Here is a 19303-nt window from a genome sequence, read left to right on the forward strand (position 1 = left end):
GGGTGAGTCTAGAACCAGAGGGCACACCTCAGAATAGAAGGACATTCCTTTAGAACTGAGATGAAGAGGAAGTTGCTTTAGCCAATCTGTGGAGTTCTTTGCCACAGACTGCTGTGAAGATCAAGTCATTGAGTATATTTAATGTGGAGGTTGATGAGTTCTTGTTTATTCGGGGCATCAAAGGTTACAGGGCGAAGGAAGGAGCATAGGATTGAGAGGGATAATAAAACTCTGCCATGGTGGAATGGTGGAGCAGACTCAATGGGCTAATTCTACCACTAGCCTTATGGTCTCATGCTCTAATATGTCATACTAAATATGATCATGCACATTACCAGTAGATTCCTGTTTTCCACAATTATTTAATATCCAAAGGCCTGTGGTCGTCAGCCTTGAATTCACTCAATGACTGACCGTCCACAGTCCTCTTGGACAGAAAGTTTCAGATTCACAAAGCTCTGTAAAAGACATTTTGTCACACCCCAGATATCAGAGGTCAGCCAGTGGTCATGAATCCATGCTCCCAATATCTAGACCATCCAGTATAGTCCGTACCCAGGCAATGCCTCTTGTTTCTGGGTATCCTTCTTAAATTGGAATGCAAATATATAGCTGAGAGTGGGAGGGAGTGGGAAGGGAAGAGCGTATAGGGAAGGTCTTGCAAAATAGAGAAAATAATTTGAATAGACATCAGGAAAGTTAATTTTCCCACCATGATAAATGTGTGCAACAGATTCAGAGTAAGATCCACGTCAACTAATTTGTTCCAAACAAACCTAATAGGAGTTTGGTTAATGCAAGGATTACAGCTCCCAGGATACAAACTATGATCAAGTCTTCAGGAAGGAAACACAAAATCATCATGTTTTGCTTATTTTAAATCCAGAACCACAGGAGGTGCAGAAACAAAAAGGCAGAATAAAACAAAGAATGCCACCATTTTGTCATTGTTGGCTACTTTGGAAAATTATTGGAAGATAGCAAAGCAGGATTGGCCTTGAGTTTAATTTGATTGTGTATAAGTTGTATTTATGAAGTGCAGAGACTTTGACATGGTCGACTATACAGAAGGAAAACCTTCTTGGATGTACATGAAAGTTTTTTTCTGCACGTTTCTAAAACAGTGACCAATCCAATGGCTCCCCTAAATATTTTTTCTCTTCTGTTTAAATATATATACTTCCTGCATTTTGAACACTGAAAAGTCTTAGTTCAAATGGAATGAGATGTATAAGACCAAGGCAGCAAGGGTGTTTCGGATGTTAAGAAGCAATTTATAGACAACCCACAGCAGTTTTACCCTACAACCACAGTGTAACATGTACTGTAGTTACATAGTAGAAGGCACTATGTCGCTCTCCAACAAATCTTTTAGTTGTGTGAGGCAATTAAAGGTAATAAGGAAAATTGATCTTGAAGGAAATAGGTATTTGTCCAAAGAATCCATCTTGTGGAACCAAATCTTTCTGGATGCATGTTGGCTAGGTATGGCAACTGCTCTGGCTGTGAATGCAAGAAACTATGGAGAGTTGTGCACACAGCTCAGTACATCACAGAAACCTCCCTCCACTCTATGAACTCTGTCTATACTTCTCGCTGTCTTAGTAAAACAGCCATCATAATCAAAATCTCTATCACCCCTCTCCCGTCAGCCAGAACATACAAAAGCTTGAAACCATAAAGAACCATAGAAACATTACAGCACAGAAACAGGCTTTTTGGCCATTCTTGGCTGTGCCGAACCATTTTTCTGCCTAGTCCCACTGACCTGCACCTGGACCATTTCACTCCATACTCCTCTCATCCATGTACCTGTCCAAGTTTTTCTGAAATGTTAAAAGTGAGCCTGCACTTCAACTGGCAGCTCATTCCACACTCCCACTACTCTGTGTGAAGAAGTTCCCCTATAATGTTCCCTTTAAACTTTTCCCTTTTCACCCTGAACCCGTGTCCTCTGTTTTTTTTTCTCTCTGGAAAAAGCCTGCTTGCATTCACTCTATCTATACCCATCATAATTTTATACACCTCTATCAAATCTCCCCTCATTCTTCTATGCTCCAGGTAATAAATCTATTCAACCTTTCTGTGTAACTTAGTTTCTCAAGTCCTGGTAACATCCTTGTAAACCTTCTCTGCACTCTTTCAACCTTATTAATATTCTTCCTGTAATTAGGTGACCAAAACTGCACACAATACTCCAAATTTGGCCTCACCAATGTCTTATACAATCTCACCATAACATTCCAACTCTTATACTCAGTACTTTGATTTATAAAGGCCAATGTGCCAAAAGCTCTCTTTACTACCCTATCTACCTGTGACGCCACTTTTAGGGAATTTTGTATCTGTACTCCCAGATCCCTCTGTTCTACTGCACTCCTCAGTGTCCTACCATTTACATTGTATGTTCTACCAAAGTTTTTCCTTCCAAAATGCAAAACCTCACACTTGTCTGCATTAAACTCCATCTGCCATTTGTCAGCCATTTGCCATTTTTTTCCAGCTGATCCAAATCCCTCTGCAAGCTTTGAAAACCTTTCTCACTGTCCACTACACCTCTAATCTTTGTATCATCAGCAAATTTGCTGATCCAATTTACCACATTATCATCCAGATCATTGATATAGATGATACATAACAATGGACCCAGCACTGATCCCTGTGGCACACCACTAGTCACAGGCCTCCACTCAGAGAATCAATCCTCCACTACCACTCTCTGACTTCTCCCATTGAGCCAATGTCTAATCCAATTTATTACCTCACCACGTATACCGAGTGACTGAATCTTCCTAACTAACCTTTTATATGGGACTTTGCCAAAGGCCTTACTGAAGTCCATGTAGATAACATCCACTGCCTTCCCTTCATCGACTTTCCTGGTAACCTCCTCAAAAAACTCTAATAGATTTGTTATACATGACCTACCATGCACAAAGCCATGTTGACTGTCCCTATTAAGTCCCTGTCTATCCAAATAATGGTAGATCCTATCTCTTAGTACTCCTTCCAATAATTTACCTACAACTGACATCAAACTTACTGGCCTATAATTTCCTGGATTACTTTTAGAGCCCTTTTTAAACAATGGAGCAGCATGAGCTATCCTCCAATCCTCCGTCAGCTCACCCATGGATACCGACATTTTAAATATATCTGCCAGGGCCCCTGCAATTTCAACACTAGTTTACTTCAAGGTCAGAGGGAATACTCTGTCATGTCCTGGGGATTTATCTACTCTGATTTGCCTCAAGATAGCAAGCACCTCCTCCTCTTTAATCTGTGTAGGTTCCATGACCACACTGCTTGTTTGCCTTATTTCCATTGACTCCATGCCAGTTTCCTTAGTAAATACAGATGCAAAAAAAAACATTTAAGATCACCTCCATTGCTTTTGGTTCCACTCTGATCTTCAAGAGGACCAATTTTATCCCTTACTATCCTTTTGCTCTTAATATACCTGTAGAAGCTCTTAGGATTATCCTTCACCTTGACTGCCAAAGCAACCTCATGTCTTCTTTCAGCCCTCCTGATTTCTTTCTTGTATTTTCTTGCACTTTTTATACTCCTCAAGCACCTTATTTGCTCCTTGTTGCCTATACCTGTCATACATCTCTCTCTTCTTCAATATCAGATTTCCAATATCCCTCGAAAACCAAGGTTCCTTATTCTTATTCACTTTGCGTTTAATCCTGACAGAAACATACAAAATCTGCATTCTCAAAATTTCTCCTTTGGAGGCCTCCCAATTACCAATGACATCCTTGTCAGAGAACAACCTGTCTCAATCCACGCTTTTTAGATCCTTTCTCATTGCTTCAAATTTGGCCTTTTTCCAGTTTAGTACCTCAACCCGAGGACCAGATCTATCTTTATGCATGACGAAGTTGAAGCTAATGGTGTTATGATCACTAGACCCAAAGTGTTCCTCTATACACACTTCCGTCACTTATCCTAACTCATTTCCTAATAGATCTATTGTACATCAGGCTCAAGGATAGACTCTTGAATGGACCTCTTGTACAATGAGATATACTCTTGATCTCACAGTCTACCTTGTTACTATAAGATTGACTCTTCACAATCTACCTCATTGTGATCTTGCACCATATTGTCTACCTGCACTGCACTTTCTCCGTAGCTGTCACACTTTATTCTACTTTATCTTGTTCTGGCCCAGTGCACTGTGTAATGATTTGTTCTGTATGAACAGTATGCAAGACAATCATTTTACTGTATCTTGGTATATGTGTCAATAATACACCAACACCAATCCTTACCAGCAGAGCAATCTTCACTGGTGTAACCTTCGTTACAGGTGCATTGACCATCAACACAACGACCTCTTTCATTGCAGTTATTGGGACATGCCAGTTCTCCGCAGTCTATTCCTCTGTAATCAGAATCGCAGACACACTGCCCATTGACGCAACGGCCGCGATTGTTGCAGTTGTTAGGACAGGACAGTTCGCTACAGTCCTCACCGGTGAAGCTGTGATCACAGACACACTGACCATTGACGCAACGGCCGCGATTGTTGCAGTTGTTAGGACAGGACAGTTCGCTACAGTCCTCACCGGTGAAGCCGTGATCACAGACACACTGACCATTAACGCAGAGGCCATGGTTACGACAGTCATTTGGACAGGACAGTTGCCCACAGTCTTCGCCGGCGAAACCTTCGTCACAGATGCAGCGGCCGTTGACACATTGGCCGCGATCGTAGCAGTCATTGGGACATTTCAGCTCAGTACAGTCTTCTCCTTTATAGCCCCCCTCGCAGATACACTGGCCACTGACACAGCGGCCACGGTTGTTACAGTTGTTAGGACAGGACAGTTCGCTACAGTCCTCACCGGTGAAGCCGTGATCACAGACACACTGACCATTGACGCAGATGCCAAGGTTACGACAGTCATTTGGACAGGACAGCTGCCCACAGTCTTCGCCGGCGAAACCTTCGTCACAGATGCAGCGGCCGTTGACACATTGGCCGCGGTCGTGGCAACTGTTTGGACAAGCCAGTTCCCCGCAGTCTTCACCGGTGAAGCCTTCGTGGCAGATGCACTCTCCGTCGACACAGACGCCGTGATCGTTACAGTTGTTCAGACAGGCCAGCTGGCTGCAGTCCTCTCCCGTGTAGCCCTCGTTGCACACACATTGACCGTTGACACAAAGGCCACTGTCGCTGCATTTGTTCAGGCAGACAAATTCTCCACAATCTTCACCCGTAAATCCCTCATCACAGTAACATACGCCTTCGACGCATCGTCCGCGGTCGTAACAGTCTTTGGGGCAAATAATCTCTGAGCAGTCTACGTCAGCAAAGCCTTCATCGCAGATGCACTCACCGTCCACGCAGCGGCCGCGGTTATAGCAGTCATTGAGACAGGCCAGATCATTGCAGTCTTCTCCCGTTAAACCTTCATCACAAACACACTTCCCATCAACGCAGATTCCTCGACCGCTGCAGTTGTTCGGGCACAACTCCTGGCTACAGTCTTCTCCAGCATAGCCTTCAAAGCAGGAGCACACTCCGTTTATGCATCGTCCTTGATCACTGCAATCGTTGGGGCAAGAACCGTCAATGCCACAGTCGTCCCCGGTGAAGCCTGCGTCACACACACACTTGCCATCGATGCACGTGCCTCTGTCATTGCAGGTTTCTGGGCACTCAGGTTCACTGCAGTTCTCTCCCTTCCAGCCTGGGTTACATAAACAGCCACAGCTGTGTGTACTGTAGTTCCCGTGTGCCCCACAGAAAGGCTTTACATCGACACGGCCTGAACGAAGACAAAAGCAAGGTGTGACATGATTTTCATCAAGTTTGAAGTTGCGGTTAAAGAACTTTTACCATTTAATTAATGATCTGAGCTACTTAATGAATAAAATATACAATTAATAACAAATTAGTAGAGGTTGAAATTAAATATCTACCAGTTTCAGTGCATACACAGTTGCATATGTATTTTAGCATTTGTGAAATTTAATATACATGAGTAGTTCTTAGCACATATGCATTTTAGTATTTGTGAAATTAAATATACTATAGTAGTTTTTTATGAGTTTTTACAATGCAACAAACAAAAAAAATAAAAAAGAAGTTTATACAGTGCAAAACAAACATATCAAAGTACAAATCATAACAATTAAGGAAAGTACCCATAGTAGAATCACGTAAAGTTAGTTACCACCCCACCCTCCCACTACCCAACTCCAAGCCAGCCTTACAATAGATAAAAAAGTTAATCAGAACTACATCATCACAGAGCTGTATTTATAAAAAGCTATATTGCCTACTATCTAAACTATAAGATGTTTACAACTCTAGTAGTTTTAAGCATTGTTCACAGATGTATATGCATCGTAATTATTCAATAGTAACACTTGCCATTCTCTTACCCTTTCCTTGCTGTGCGCCATTCTCACAGCAACCTCCATTCGCACATTGTTGCCGCAGTGACGACACATGACCTTCCAATGCCTCCAGCCTGTTGAGCAGGTCGCGGATATCCGGCCCTGCCGCGCAGCCACAGGCCTGCCGTGGGATGTTGATCCGGTGAGTGAAGATGATCTGGTTTTCGCCGTCAGCTGTGTGCTCTATGTGTTGTTCGCTGGAGTCGGCTTTGGGCCTGGCAATGCCATCCGGGGACTCCAGGTCCACTGAACAAAGAGAGCCAAGGGGGACGTTGATGTTGTAGACGTGGTTGAAGTTAATGGGCTGTGTTCCAAATGGTAATGAGGCATTCTCTTCTTTTGGTGGTGGAATGTCTCTCTTCTGCCTAATTATTTTCTTAATAAGTCCACCATGGGTTTGTTCCAGCAAAATAGTTGTTATGATGCAAACTAAAGCATGCCACTGAAGCCCCATTTTGGTGGTTAGGAGTCTTCTTTTTGTGCACAGTCTGTTTGTTCTCCAATATTAAACACAGCGATAAAATATGTAAGCTTCAGTTCCTGCCTGATGCAATTTGCCTGCAAAAACATCAGATAGAGGAGAGTGAAAGGACATTCCAGCCAAATGCAACTTTTCCTTGACACATCTGAGAAAGTTTTTAATATATGATTATATTTGCAACCTTTCTGAGGCATTGAAATGAAGCAAAGAAATCCTTTCAATAAAGGTCAAACAAGCAAACAAGTCTCCATTTAAATTATGCTAACTGGGAGGGAAATTGATCTCAAGTATTGATGAAGCTACAGCAATGACAGTTCCAATCTCCCCGTGACTAAAACTTTCTATGACCTCAATGTTATGGATTTCCAGTCTCAAATTAATTGCAAATACAGAAACCACAGGTGTGACAGAGATGCATTAATGTGTCACAGCAAAGCAGAGCGAAAATAAATAATGTGACAAGCATTGAGAAATCGCTCTCTCCTCTCAGCCCTTAATCTGGTTGGCATGATGAATGGGTTACAAATTGAAAGAGCATCTGATATGGTTTTATTAGTAACCAAACAATGTAATTTGCCAACTTGGAGGTCTGAGGAAGGTTTATCTTAAAGTGCCAGTAAGTTAGTGCTATACTGTTCTATGGTTTTATATGTTGTTACATAAATTAGCACTTGAGGCCATAATCACAGGAGAAGTGGTTAGTCATTTAGGACTAAGTTAAGAATAACTTGTTCTGGGGATTGTGAATGCAAGAAGTTGTCTCCCCCAGACCCCGAGTCAGCTGAGGACACTCAGAGCTCAGTCACTGATGATGACGAAGGTGCAGATTGATGCAATTTTCATCAAAGGACAGGGAAGTTGAAATTGGAGATCAATTGTGATCTTCACCGAATGGCAGAGGAGGTTTCAGCAACTGAATAACTCTCCCCTGCTTCCAGCCAGTGTGTTTTTATGATAGGGCTTCGATGTTTATTGCGCATTTAATAAATCGTAACAACATGCAGAAGTTAACTTTGATCTCCATTAGAACCTAGAGATGCATTGAGATAAAGGAACTGGTGTGAGATTCCCCCCCCCCCCCACCCCACGCCGCTGTGGCTTCACATGTTCTGAAGTACAAATGCAACCCATAGCCTCACCGTGAACCTTTTCATCCTCTTGCTTGGATCTGTAGGCATTAGCGACGTGTTATCAGCTCATCCAGAGTCATGTAATGATAGGGCATGAAGCAGACTCGTCAGCCCATTGATGCCGCACAGACCATCAACCACCTATTTATACTAATTCCGTATTAATCCCACTTCTGTTCCCCCTACACTCCCATCCGCTCCCCCACATTCTACCACTCACCAGACACTAGGGGTAAGCGCGAGTGTTTAAGGCAGATGAAGATCAGTATTGTGAGGCTGAGTCACTGAGGGCTCTGAGAAATAGGTACAGAAGAGAGGTCAGGGCCAGTATAGACCAGCTGTGGAGTCAGCCAGAGTCACTCTGGTTCCTACTTCCTCATGTCCGTGTGCGGTCTCGGAGGGTGCTACTGAGGTAGAAACACCTCGAAGCCAATTTCCACTCGGCCAGCTCCCCACAAATGGCAAAGTGATCCTGTTTGGATGGAAAGCACAGCCAGAGCAAGGGGTGCGGGAGACCAGTGGTGTTGGTGAACATTGTCCTCAGCTACACAGGCTGACGAAGCTCTCACAGTATCTCTCAGCTCTGAGAACGTTCCTTAGAACCAATACACACCTGTATTGTAAAACTGTAATAAAAACTGAAATGACCTTTATCCAACAAAAGCACATGCATATTAAAGAACGATTTGAAGCAATTTGAGTGTGGTCCAGTATCACTACACCTGGACAGGGTGTGTCTGAGTATCACTACACCTGGATAGTGTATGTCCCAGTGTCACTACACCTGGACAGTGTGTGCCCCAGTGTCACTACACCTAGACAGTGTGTGTCCCAGTGTCACTACACCTGGACAGTGTGTGCCCCAGTGTCACTACACCTAGACAGTGTGTGTCCCAGTGTCACTACACCTGGACAGTGTGTGCCCCAGTGTCACTACACCTGGACAGTGTGTGCCCCAGTGTCACTACACCTGGACAGTGCGTATCCCAGTGTCACTACACCTAGACAGTGCGTGTCCCAGTGTCACTACACCTGGACTGTGCGTATCCCAGTGTCACTACACCTGGACAGTGCGTGCCCCAGTGTCACTACACCTGGACAGTGCGTACCCCAGTGTCACTACACCTAGACAGTGTGTGTCCCAGTGTCACTACACCTGGACTGTGCGTATCCCAGTGTCACTACACCTGGACTGTGCGTATCCCAGTGTCACTACACCTGGACTGTGCGTATCCCAGTGTCACTACACCTGGACAGTGCGTGCCCCAGTGTCACTACACCTGGACAGTGCGTGCCCCAGTGTCACTACACCTAGACAGTGAGTGTCCCAGTGTCACTACACCTGGACTGTGCGTATCCCAGTGTCACTACACCTGGACTGTGCGTATCCCAGTGTCACTACACCTGGACAGTGCGTATCCCAGTGTCACTACACCTGGACAGTGTGTGCCCCAGTGTCACTACACCTGGACAGTGTGTGCCCCAGTGTCACTACACCTGGACAGTGCGTATCCCAGTGTCACTACACCTGGACAGTGCGTATCCCAGTGTCACTACACCTGGACAGTGTGTGCCCCAGTGTCACTACACCTGGACAGTGCGTATCCCAGTGTCACTACACCTGGACAGTGCGTATCCCAGTGTCACTACACCTGGACAGTGTGTGTCCCAGTGTCACTACACCTGGACAGTGCGTATCCCAGTGTCACTACACCTGGACTGTGTGTGCCCCAGTGTCACTACACCTGGACTGTGTGTATCCCAGTGTCACTACACCTAGACAGTGCGTGTCCCAGTGTCACTACACCTGGACTGTGCGTATCCCAGTGTCACTACACCTGGACAGTGTGTGCCCCAGTGTCACTACACCTAGACAGTGTGTGTCCCAGTGTCACTACACCTGGACTGTGCGTATCCCAGTGTCACTACACCAGGACAGTGTGTGCCCCAGTGTCACTACACCTAGACAGTGTGTGTCCCAGTGTCACTACACCTGGACTGTGCGTATCTCAGTGTCACTACACCTGGACATTGTGTATCCCAGTGTCACTACACCTAGACAGTGTGTGTCCCAGTGTCACTACACCTGGACAGTGTGTGCCCTAGTGTCACTACACCTGGACAGTGTGTGCCCCAGAGTCACTACACCTGGACAGAGTGTGTCCCAGTGTCACTACACCTAGACAGTGTGTGTCCCAGTGTCACTACACCTGGACAGTGTGTGCCCCAGTGTCACTACACCTAGACAGTGTGTGCCCCAGTGTCACTACACCTGGACAGTGTGTGTCCCAGTGTCACTACACCTGGACAGTGTGTGTCCCAGTGTCACTACACCTAGACAGTGTGTGCCCCAGTGTCACTACACCTGGACAGTGTGTGTCCCAGTGTCACTACACCTGGACAGTGTGTGTCCCAGTGTCACTACACCTAGACAGTGTGTGCCCCAGTGTCACTACACCTGGACAGTGTGTGTCCCAGTGTCACTACACCTGGACAGTGTGTGTCCCAGTGTCACTACACCTGGACAGTGTGTGTCCCAGTGTCACTACACCTAGACAGTGTGTGCCCCAGTGTCACTACACCTGGACAGTGTGTGCCCCAGTGTCACTACACCTGGACAGTGTGTGTCCCAGTGTCACTACACCTGGACAGTGTGTGCCCCAGTGTCACTACACCTGGACAGTGTGTGCCCCAGTGTCACTACACTTGGACAGTGTGTGCCCCAGTGTCACTACACCTAGACAGTGTGTGTCCCAGTGTCACTACACCTGGACAGTGTGTATCCCAGTGTCACTACACCTGGACAGGGTGTGTCCCAGTAACACTCCACCTGGACAGGGTGTGTCCCAGTGTCACTACACCTGGACAGGGTGTGTCCCAGTGTCACTACACCTGGAGTGTTTATCTCCATATCACTATATCTGGACCGGTTGTATCCTAGTAACTCTACACCTGGACAGTGTGTGTCCCAAAGATTCAAGGATTCAAAGTTCAAGGTACTTTTATTGTCAAAGTATGTATGCAGGATAAATCCTCAGATTTGTCTTGCTACAGACGGTCATGAAACAAAGAAAACCATGGAACCCGTTCAAAGAAAAACTTCTCACCCAATGTGCAAAAAAAGAACAAATTGGGCAAATAACAAAAAATGAGTTAATAACACACAGAATTTTAAGCATCGAACTGCAGAGTCCTTGAAACAGCTGAGGAACGTCCAGTTTAATTCAATATAGCACCATGTCGTTTGTTGACTGTAGGCCACAGAGCAGTCCCCCTTGTTCAAATCACATAAGCAGTAACCCAGAAACACAAACTGTGCCAATCAAACATTGATTACGAATGAAGACCGCACCTTCCTCAGACCACAGTCAACAAGAGGGGTAGAGAGACCAGTCTACCGCAGGCAAACAGCACTGAACGCTTACTCGCCTTCTGCTCTCGGCCTTGTTGATTTCAATCTTCCTTGATGTTTTAATCTGCGAGTTGGTGGAGAATTGGAGCTGAATGTGGTCTAGCACGACGTGCACTTCATTCCCAGCCTTGCTCTCAATCGCACTGAATGCTCTTGGAGACAGCAAAACCACCAGGCTCGCTCAGTGGGCCCAAAAACATGTGATCAAAATGTAAATTACAGGCTCCAATCGCACGCAGATTAGTAGTCAAAGTATTACTGAAAAGAAGAAGCGGTTTCGTGGACTGTCTTCAGGGCGTCGCCATTAGTCACATCGATTGTTGGCGCCATCTTGCTCAAAGTCACTATCACTAAACACAGTATCACTAAACCTCAATAGCGTGTGTCCCGGATCACTACACCCACAACCAGACAGTTATACCGAGCATGACTACACCTAGGCAGTGTGTGCACTTACCTCCGAAATGGCCTCAACTGCTGACAGATCTAGGCAGATCCTAGAGGAAGGTTATCCCCAACCTGTATTAGTGGTGTTGACCGAGGGAGCTACATGTACACTGGAATATCTCACCTGTACCTTGAGCCCATCTCTTGGAATCTTCTTCATGAGATACTCAGAGACTGGAGTCCACAGTTTAATATTTCATCCAAAAGGCTGCAGCCCTGATGCAAAACCTTAGTTCCAGCCCCGATTAAAATCAAATATAATTTCTATAGTCACTTGGCTTGACCGGAAAATATTACTGAGGAATATAGACATGAGCCAGTTGTAGAACTGGTGAGGACTTCTGGTCACTGATCAAGGGCCAGTGCTTAAGAATAAAGGGTCACATGATAAAGACAAAGATGAGGTGAAATGATTCCTTTCAGATGTCTTGAGCATCTGTAAGTCTTTTCCTCATAATGTTTTATGAATATATTTAAAGGTATATAACATGGCATCTGGAGGTTCAAAGTAAATTTATTTGCTATATACTACCTTGAGATTTATTTTCTTGTGGGCATTCACAGGAGAACAGAGGAATACAACAGAATCAATGAAAACCTGTCACAGAGACTGTCAAAAAGCAATGTGGTACAGAAGACAAACAAACAAACAAATAAATAATACAGGAAACATGAGTTGTTGAGTCCTTGATAGTGAGTCTTTAGGTTGTAGAATCAGTTCAGAGTTGAGGTGAGTGAAGCTATTCACATTTGCCCAGGAGCCTGTTGGTTAAAGGGTAATAACTGCTCCTGAACCTGGTGGTGCGGGTCCTGAGGCTCCTGTACTTCCTTTCAATGGCTGAAGAGAGCACGGCCTGGATGGTTGGGGTGTGGGTGCTATTTTCTTGTGGCAACCGGTGATGCGTCCATGACTTTTTGCAGAACTTTCCGTTCTTGGGCACTGGTGTTTCCATACCAGGTTGTGATGCAACCAGTCACTATGCTGTGCATCTATAGAAGTTCGTCAAAGTTTTAGATGAGATGCTGAAGCTGCGCAGAGGCTCTATGAAGGCAGAGGCTCTTTGTACTCACATATTTGCTGACCCCAGGACACATCCTCTAATATGATGAACACCAAGGAATTTAATGTTACTGACCCTTTCCACCTCCTGTCGCCTAATGAGGACTGTTCCATGGAGCTCCTGTTTACTTCTCCTGTAGTCAATAATCAGCTCCTTGGTTTTGCTGACAATGAGTGAAAGGTTGTTGCTAAGGTACCACTCAACTAGATTTTCAATCTCCCTCCTATGTGCCAATTTGCTACTACTTTTGATTCAGCCAACAACAGTGGTATTATCAGCAAATTGAAATATGGTATTGGAGCTGTACTTAGCTACACAGTCATCAGTAACTTTAAAACAAGCAGAGCAAGGGCTAAGCACACGGCCATGTGATGCTCCTGTGCTGAGGGTGAATGTGGAGGAGATTGACTGGGGTCTGCAAGTGAGAAAATTGAGGATCCAGTTGCACAAGGAGGTATCAAGGCCTAGGTTGTGTGGAGTTCTTTGATTAGTTTTGAGGGGATGATAGTGTTGAATGCTGAGCTGTAGTCAATAAAGAGTGTCCAGATCATGGTCCAGATGACCCAGAGCTGAGTCAAGAGCCAATGAAATAGCATCTGCTGTTGACCTGTTGTGATGGCAGGCAAATTAAAGAGGATCCAAGTCACTCCCCAGGCAGGAGAAGATATGCTTCATGACCAGCCTTCATCACAATGGATGTGAGTGCTACTGGACAATAGTCATTGAGGCAGGTTACCACACTCTGCTTGGGCAGAGTTGGAATGATCCTTGGCTAGCAAGGGGTCAGAGGTTACCAGGGTTAGGTATAAATATAGCGTGGAGCTTACAGTCAGCTGTGATCTTATGGTGGTGTGGTTTCAAGATAGCTCCTCCTACTCCAAGTTTGTATGTTTCTCTGAATGGTCTTATTCCAAAAAAAGTGGTATAATCCCATAGAATAGAGAGCCCTTTAAAATAACAACCCATTAAAGTACTATATACAATAAAGAAAGGTCATTACAACATTTAACTGAGCAACTTAAATACATTGCTTGCCAATTAATAATTTTCCGATTGCATTGAATTGGTTATAACACACTGCTGCTTTCTCACCTGCAAACTTTCATGCAGATTTTGATTCAATGAACCATTGCATAGACTTTCAGCCCTGTTTCCAAGACACACTTAACAGGCACATAAACTGGCAGCAATCTTAAAATGGGCGCATCAATGGCCATTCCTGAAATAACCTTGACAAAATTTATGAGGGAATTTTATGGGAAAATTCCAAATGCAAATACTATGATTAAATCTTCCTAAAACACGAAACGTCAGTAAACTTGTCATAAAAGTCTGAACAGTTGGACCTTGAAGTTCCTTCTTCCACAATGTCCCCTTTTCACAGTGGTTTAATTATTAATGTGCAGTAAACGATTCTGGGTATGTACTTCTGTCTGCAAGTTTGGCAGCAGATGGCTGAATTTTACACATGTGCAAAAGACAGAAGAATTTTAATTGGAAACAGAATTACTCATTGCCCAAGCTAATATTGTACTTGAAGCGATGCAAGAGTGAAGTGAAATTCATTCCTTTAAGCATAGTTTTGCACAGTGAACAAGGTTTGAATTGTAAAGAAATAGTGTGAACTTGTCTGCTGTTTTATGGTGACATAGAGTATATGTCCACATTATCTATTTTAACCCTACAACCACAACACAGTAAATTCCCCAGACACAAGTGTTGCTGTAGAGTCCGACACAAGTGATAGTGTAGAGTCAGACACAATCTCTGGTGGTGTGGAACCTGCTTAGAACCAGGCACAAGGAGTGGTGAGGAATGAGGCACAAACTCAATTTTATTAAGCAAAAACTATCAGTCATTTGCATATGGACATTGAAAATTAAGTCTGTGCAAATGAAAATATGTACATCTTTCCTCAATCTGCAGTAGTCCCTAACCCAAGGTAACGACTTAATCCCCTTACTTTTTTAAATTTAGCTTATTTGTTGGTTTCTGTTATTTTTAAAAAGGTTGGTGATTTTTTTCAGGAGATAAGATGGCTGCACTTCCTGCCAGCTTTGTCCTTTTATTTAAATACAAGCAAGAAAATCAAGTACCAAAAGGCTGCATTGGAGTCGTCATCCAATTACAGATCCAGATCTTTACAGTGCTACAATATACAGTAATACATTTCTGTCATTGATGCACCATCAATAACTCTCGGAGATGGGAGACGAACGGTAGGTTTTTATTAGCAGCAAAACGGAGCACAGCATCTCGGAGACGGGGGGGGGGGGGAGCAGTGCCTCCAACCGCCTTTATACAGGGGTCTGTGGGAGGAGCCACAGGAGCAGTCAGCAGGGGGTCTGTGGGAGGAGCCACAGGAGCAGTCAGCAGGGGGTCTGTGGGAGGAGCCACAGGAACAGTCAGCAGGGGTCTGTGGGAGGAGTCACAGGAGCAGTCAGCGGGGGTCTGTGGGAGGAGCCACAGGAGCAGTCAGCAGGGGTCTGTGGGAGGGGCCACAGGAGCAGTCAGCAGGGGGTCTGTGGGAGGAGTCAGCGGGGGTCTGTGGGAGGAGCCACAGGAGCAGTCAGCAGGGGGTCTGTGGGAGGAGCCACAGGAGCAGTCAGCAGGGGGTCTGTGGGAGGAGCCACAGGAGCAGTCAGTGGGGGTCTGTGGGAGGGGCCACAGGAGCTGTCAGCAGGGGTCTGTGGGAGGAGCCAGCAGGGGGTCTGTGCGAGGAGCCACAGGAGCAGTCAGCGGGGGTCTGTGGGAGGAGCCACAGGAGCAGTCAGCAGGGGTCTGTGGGAGGAGCCACAGGAGCAGTCAGCGGGGGTCTGTGGGAGGAGCCACAGGAGCAGTCAGCGGGGGTCTGTGGGAGGAGCCACAGGAGCAGTCAGCGGGGGTCTGTGGGAGGAGCCACAGGAGCAGTCAGCGGGGGTCAGTGGGAGGAGCCACAGGAGCAGTCAGCGGGGGGTCTGTGGGAGGAGCCACAGGAGCAGTCAGCAGGGGTCTGTGGGAGGAGCCACAGGAGCAGTCAGCAGAGGGGCATGTCCAGACAGGTATACACATAGTTTACCACAGTCTTACCATTGTTGGTCTTTGTTTTAACTACTGTTCCCATCCCCATCACACCCCACACTTTGCTCTGTTTTCACTGGTTGAGTTATGCAGCATTTCGTTGGATTTAGAACACCTACAGTTACATGTTCGGATTATCTTTTCTTAGCCCAGACTCCTTCCGTACTCATTTGGATGAATTTCATCTTTCACTCAAACGTATAGAGACACAAGCACACCTTCCAGGTTAAAACTGTACGACAAGGTGTTGCTCAAATGCTGTGTTATTGAAGGTTGCATCTTATTGGTGAGGTGTTAAGGTGAAATTATACCGGCTTTATAGAGGACACAATCTCAAACAGCAGAGAAGTTTTCATGATATCTCTGTCAATAGTAATCTGTCAACAATCCAGTCATTAATTCCTGGATATCTGTAGGTCATTGCTGTGCATAGTTTCTTGCTAATTGGGTCTCTTGTTCATCTCCTCCATTGATGCTGCCTGGCATGCTAAATTCCAAAAGCATTACACATTTGTTGCTCAAGACCTCTACCATCTATAGAATCTCTTGTGTTTTACATTTTCTAAAATGTTGGCACACTTTAAGCACCACGGTTAGCACAATGCTATTACAGCTTGGGTTGTCAGAGTTTGGAGTTCAATCCCAGCATTCTCCTGAAGGTATTTTTATGTCCTCCCTGCGGAACGTGTGGGTTTTCTCCAGGAGTTCCAGTTTCCTCCCACAGTCCAAAGTCCTACTGGATAGTAGGTGGATTTGTCATTGTAAATTTTCCTATGATTAGGCTAGGGTTAAATCAGGGCTTGCCGGCTGGTGTTGTTATAAGGGCATGTTCTGCATTAACTCTAAACAAAATAACCTGTTGCAAAGCCCCATGAGATGCCCTCCTGTTGTGAAAGGCACCAGCTAAAAGACTTTTCCGTTTCAGTAGTGCTGGCTCAAGCCATTTGACTGCCTTTCTCTGATAATAGGCAATCTGAAGTTTGCCGTGGCCAGTTTACGTACTGGGTCAATGGAGCATATGTCTTAAATAGAATGAATCTGATGTTTTCTGGCTCCTCACCTGCATCAAAGAGCGAGGTGCTGAAGTTATATAATGCTCAAAAAACAGAGAGTTCTTCATACAGATCTGATAGTTTGCCACAACTGAATAAAGTCTAGCTGACTAGATCATTTGGTTCTTTCTCTAAGCACTTAACTACCATAACTGGCTAGATAACTAAGATAACATTTCAGGATGATAACAATTCTTCAATACTCATTGAGCTGAAACAATAACTCTGTTTCCCTATCCATGTGTGCTGTCTAACCTACTGTGTGTTACCAGCATTTCCAGTTTTTATTTCAGATTTCAAGCATCTGCAAGGTTTTCTGCTAGTTTCGCACCTGATCTGCACATAAGTGTCATAATTCCAGGGTTTCCATCACGTGGTTTGGATACTGCATTGTGAGAACGCTGTATCTATATTGAGTAGATCATGATTTTACTCAGGAGTAAACATCCACTTGTCTGCTCAGTTGGAACTGATTATCACTCTCAGCTAGTAGATTGTTACACGAGAACAGCTCAAGCGGAAATTGATTGAACATGTTCAAAATCTACAGCTCTGAGCTGACTTCTGCTCAACGAGCTGAGGATTTGTGTTCACATCAAGCTTATAACTCCTTATTTGCCTTTATTTGATTAAGTCAGAATCAGATTTATTACCACGGGCATACGTTGTGAAATTTGTTGTTTTCTGGCACAAGTTCCAGACATAAAATTTACAAAATAAATAAGTTACAAATTAAATAAATAGTGCAAGGGATGAATAATGAGGTAGTGTTCATGGGTTCGTAGACTGTTCAGAAATCTGATGGTGGAGAGGCAAAGGTTGTTGCTGAAACATTAAGTGTGGTCTTCAGGCTCCTGTACCTTCTCCCCAATTGTAGTAATGAGATCCTTAGTGATGGACATCACCTTCTTGAGGCACCACTTCTTGAAGATGTTCTCAATGGCAGGGAGGGTTGCATCCATGATGAAACTGGCTGAACCTACAGCCTTTTGCAGCCTATTGCTTATTTTAATATTTAGAATTAAATTAGGATGGAGTTGATCTGTTTTGAAAATAATGCAGTATTGATTGGAACTGCTCTTCTTCCAATTTTTCGATGTGGTGGGACCTATGCAGCCTCTGTGCCAACAATACAACTTATGGAGAGTCATAGAGTCATAGAACACTACAGCACAGAAACAAGCCCTCCGGCCCATTTAGTCTGTGTCGTACCATTAATCTGCCTAGTCCCATCAACCAGCACCCAGAACATAGGCCTCCATACCCTTTCCATCCATGTACCTATCCAAATGTTGAAATCAACCCCACATTCACCAGCTCGTTCCACACTCTGACTGAAGAAGTTCCCGCTCATGTTCCCCTTAACATTTCACTATTCACCCTTAACACATGACCTCCTGTTGTAGTTTCACCCAACCCCAGTGGAACAAGCCTGAACACCTTTACCCTATCTAAACACCTCTTAATTTTGTATACCTCTATCAAATCTCCCCTACACCTTCTGCATTCCAGGGAATAAAGTCTGAACCTATTCAACCTTTCCCCTATAACTCACGTCCTCAAATGCTGAAGTTTAAAACATGCTAGTTGCATCTCGCAGTTACGTTTTAGGCATGGAATCTTCAGATTGTTCACCACCCTCTGGACAAAGAAATTCCTCCTCATTGATGAAATGTTGAAATGCACTAATACTCATACACAGCTAATAAATAGCAAATGTGTATACTTGAAGTAAAGTACAGAAGATTGAAAATAAGAGATGTTACTGATCAGAAAATGTCAGAACAGTCAAAGGGCAGTGACAATTTCATTATGGATACATAACAACAATAACTGTAATATAATACATTCTTTCTTCAAAGAATGAATTATATTTGAATGGCATATCTTCTCCTGGCTGCATTGCCACCTCTATCATTGTAGTCGTCCCAGTTTCCTTTTGAACTGTTGTAGAAAATTGAATGAGAATGTAGAGAAGAGAAATACCATTTACATAGCTTTCAATTTGTTGACCCATCAGAGCGATATCAAATTAACTCTTTAAACAAACAATATTGCTATTCAGATTGATTAGCAGAAAGTATATAAATGTTTTATTTTTCAGTTATGAGGACTGAATAATGAAAATCTACATGGGATGTTATAAGATTTATTAAAGATATGAGCTTGGATTTATGTTCAAGGGCAAAAGAAGCTTGGGTCCCTGAACATTAGTGCATTAGTTATGTGAGTAAAATTACAGA

The 19303-nt window shown here is 44.4% G+C and overlaps 1 protein-coding gene across 8 annotated transcripts in view; it reads right to left on the bottom strand.

Moving 5' to 3' along the window:
- Positions 1-19303, bottom strand: part of tncb (tenascin Cb) — a 159782-nt gene that overhangs the window by 112975 nt on the left and 27504 nt on the right. For all 8 annotated transcript variants that reach the window (XM_073052078.1, XM_073052079.1, XM_073052080.1 and 5 more), the window contains exons 2-3: positions 6403-6975; positions 4281-5783 (exon numbers count right to left, since the gene is read on the bottom strand). In XM_073052078.1, coding sequence (XP_072908179.1) covers positions 4281-5783; positions 6403-6871 — 1972 coding nt within the window. In that variant the 5' untranslated portion in view covers positions 6872-6975. The remainder of the gene's footprint in view (positions 1-4280; positions 5784-6402; positions 6976-19303) is intronic.

Source organism: Hemitrygon akajei, chromosome 7 (genome assembly GCF_048418815.1).
Source record: "Hemitrygon akajei chromosome 7, sHemAka1.3, whole genome shotgun sequence".
Taxonomy (NCBI): Eukaryota; Metazoa; Chordata; class Chondrichthyes; order Myliobatiformes; family Dasyatidae; genus Hemitrygon; species Hemitrygon akajei.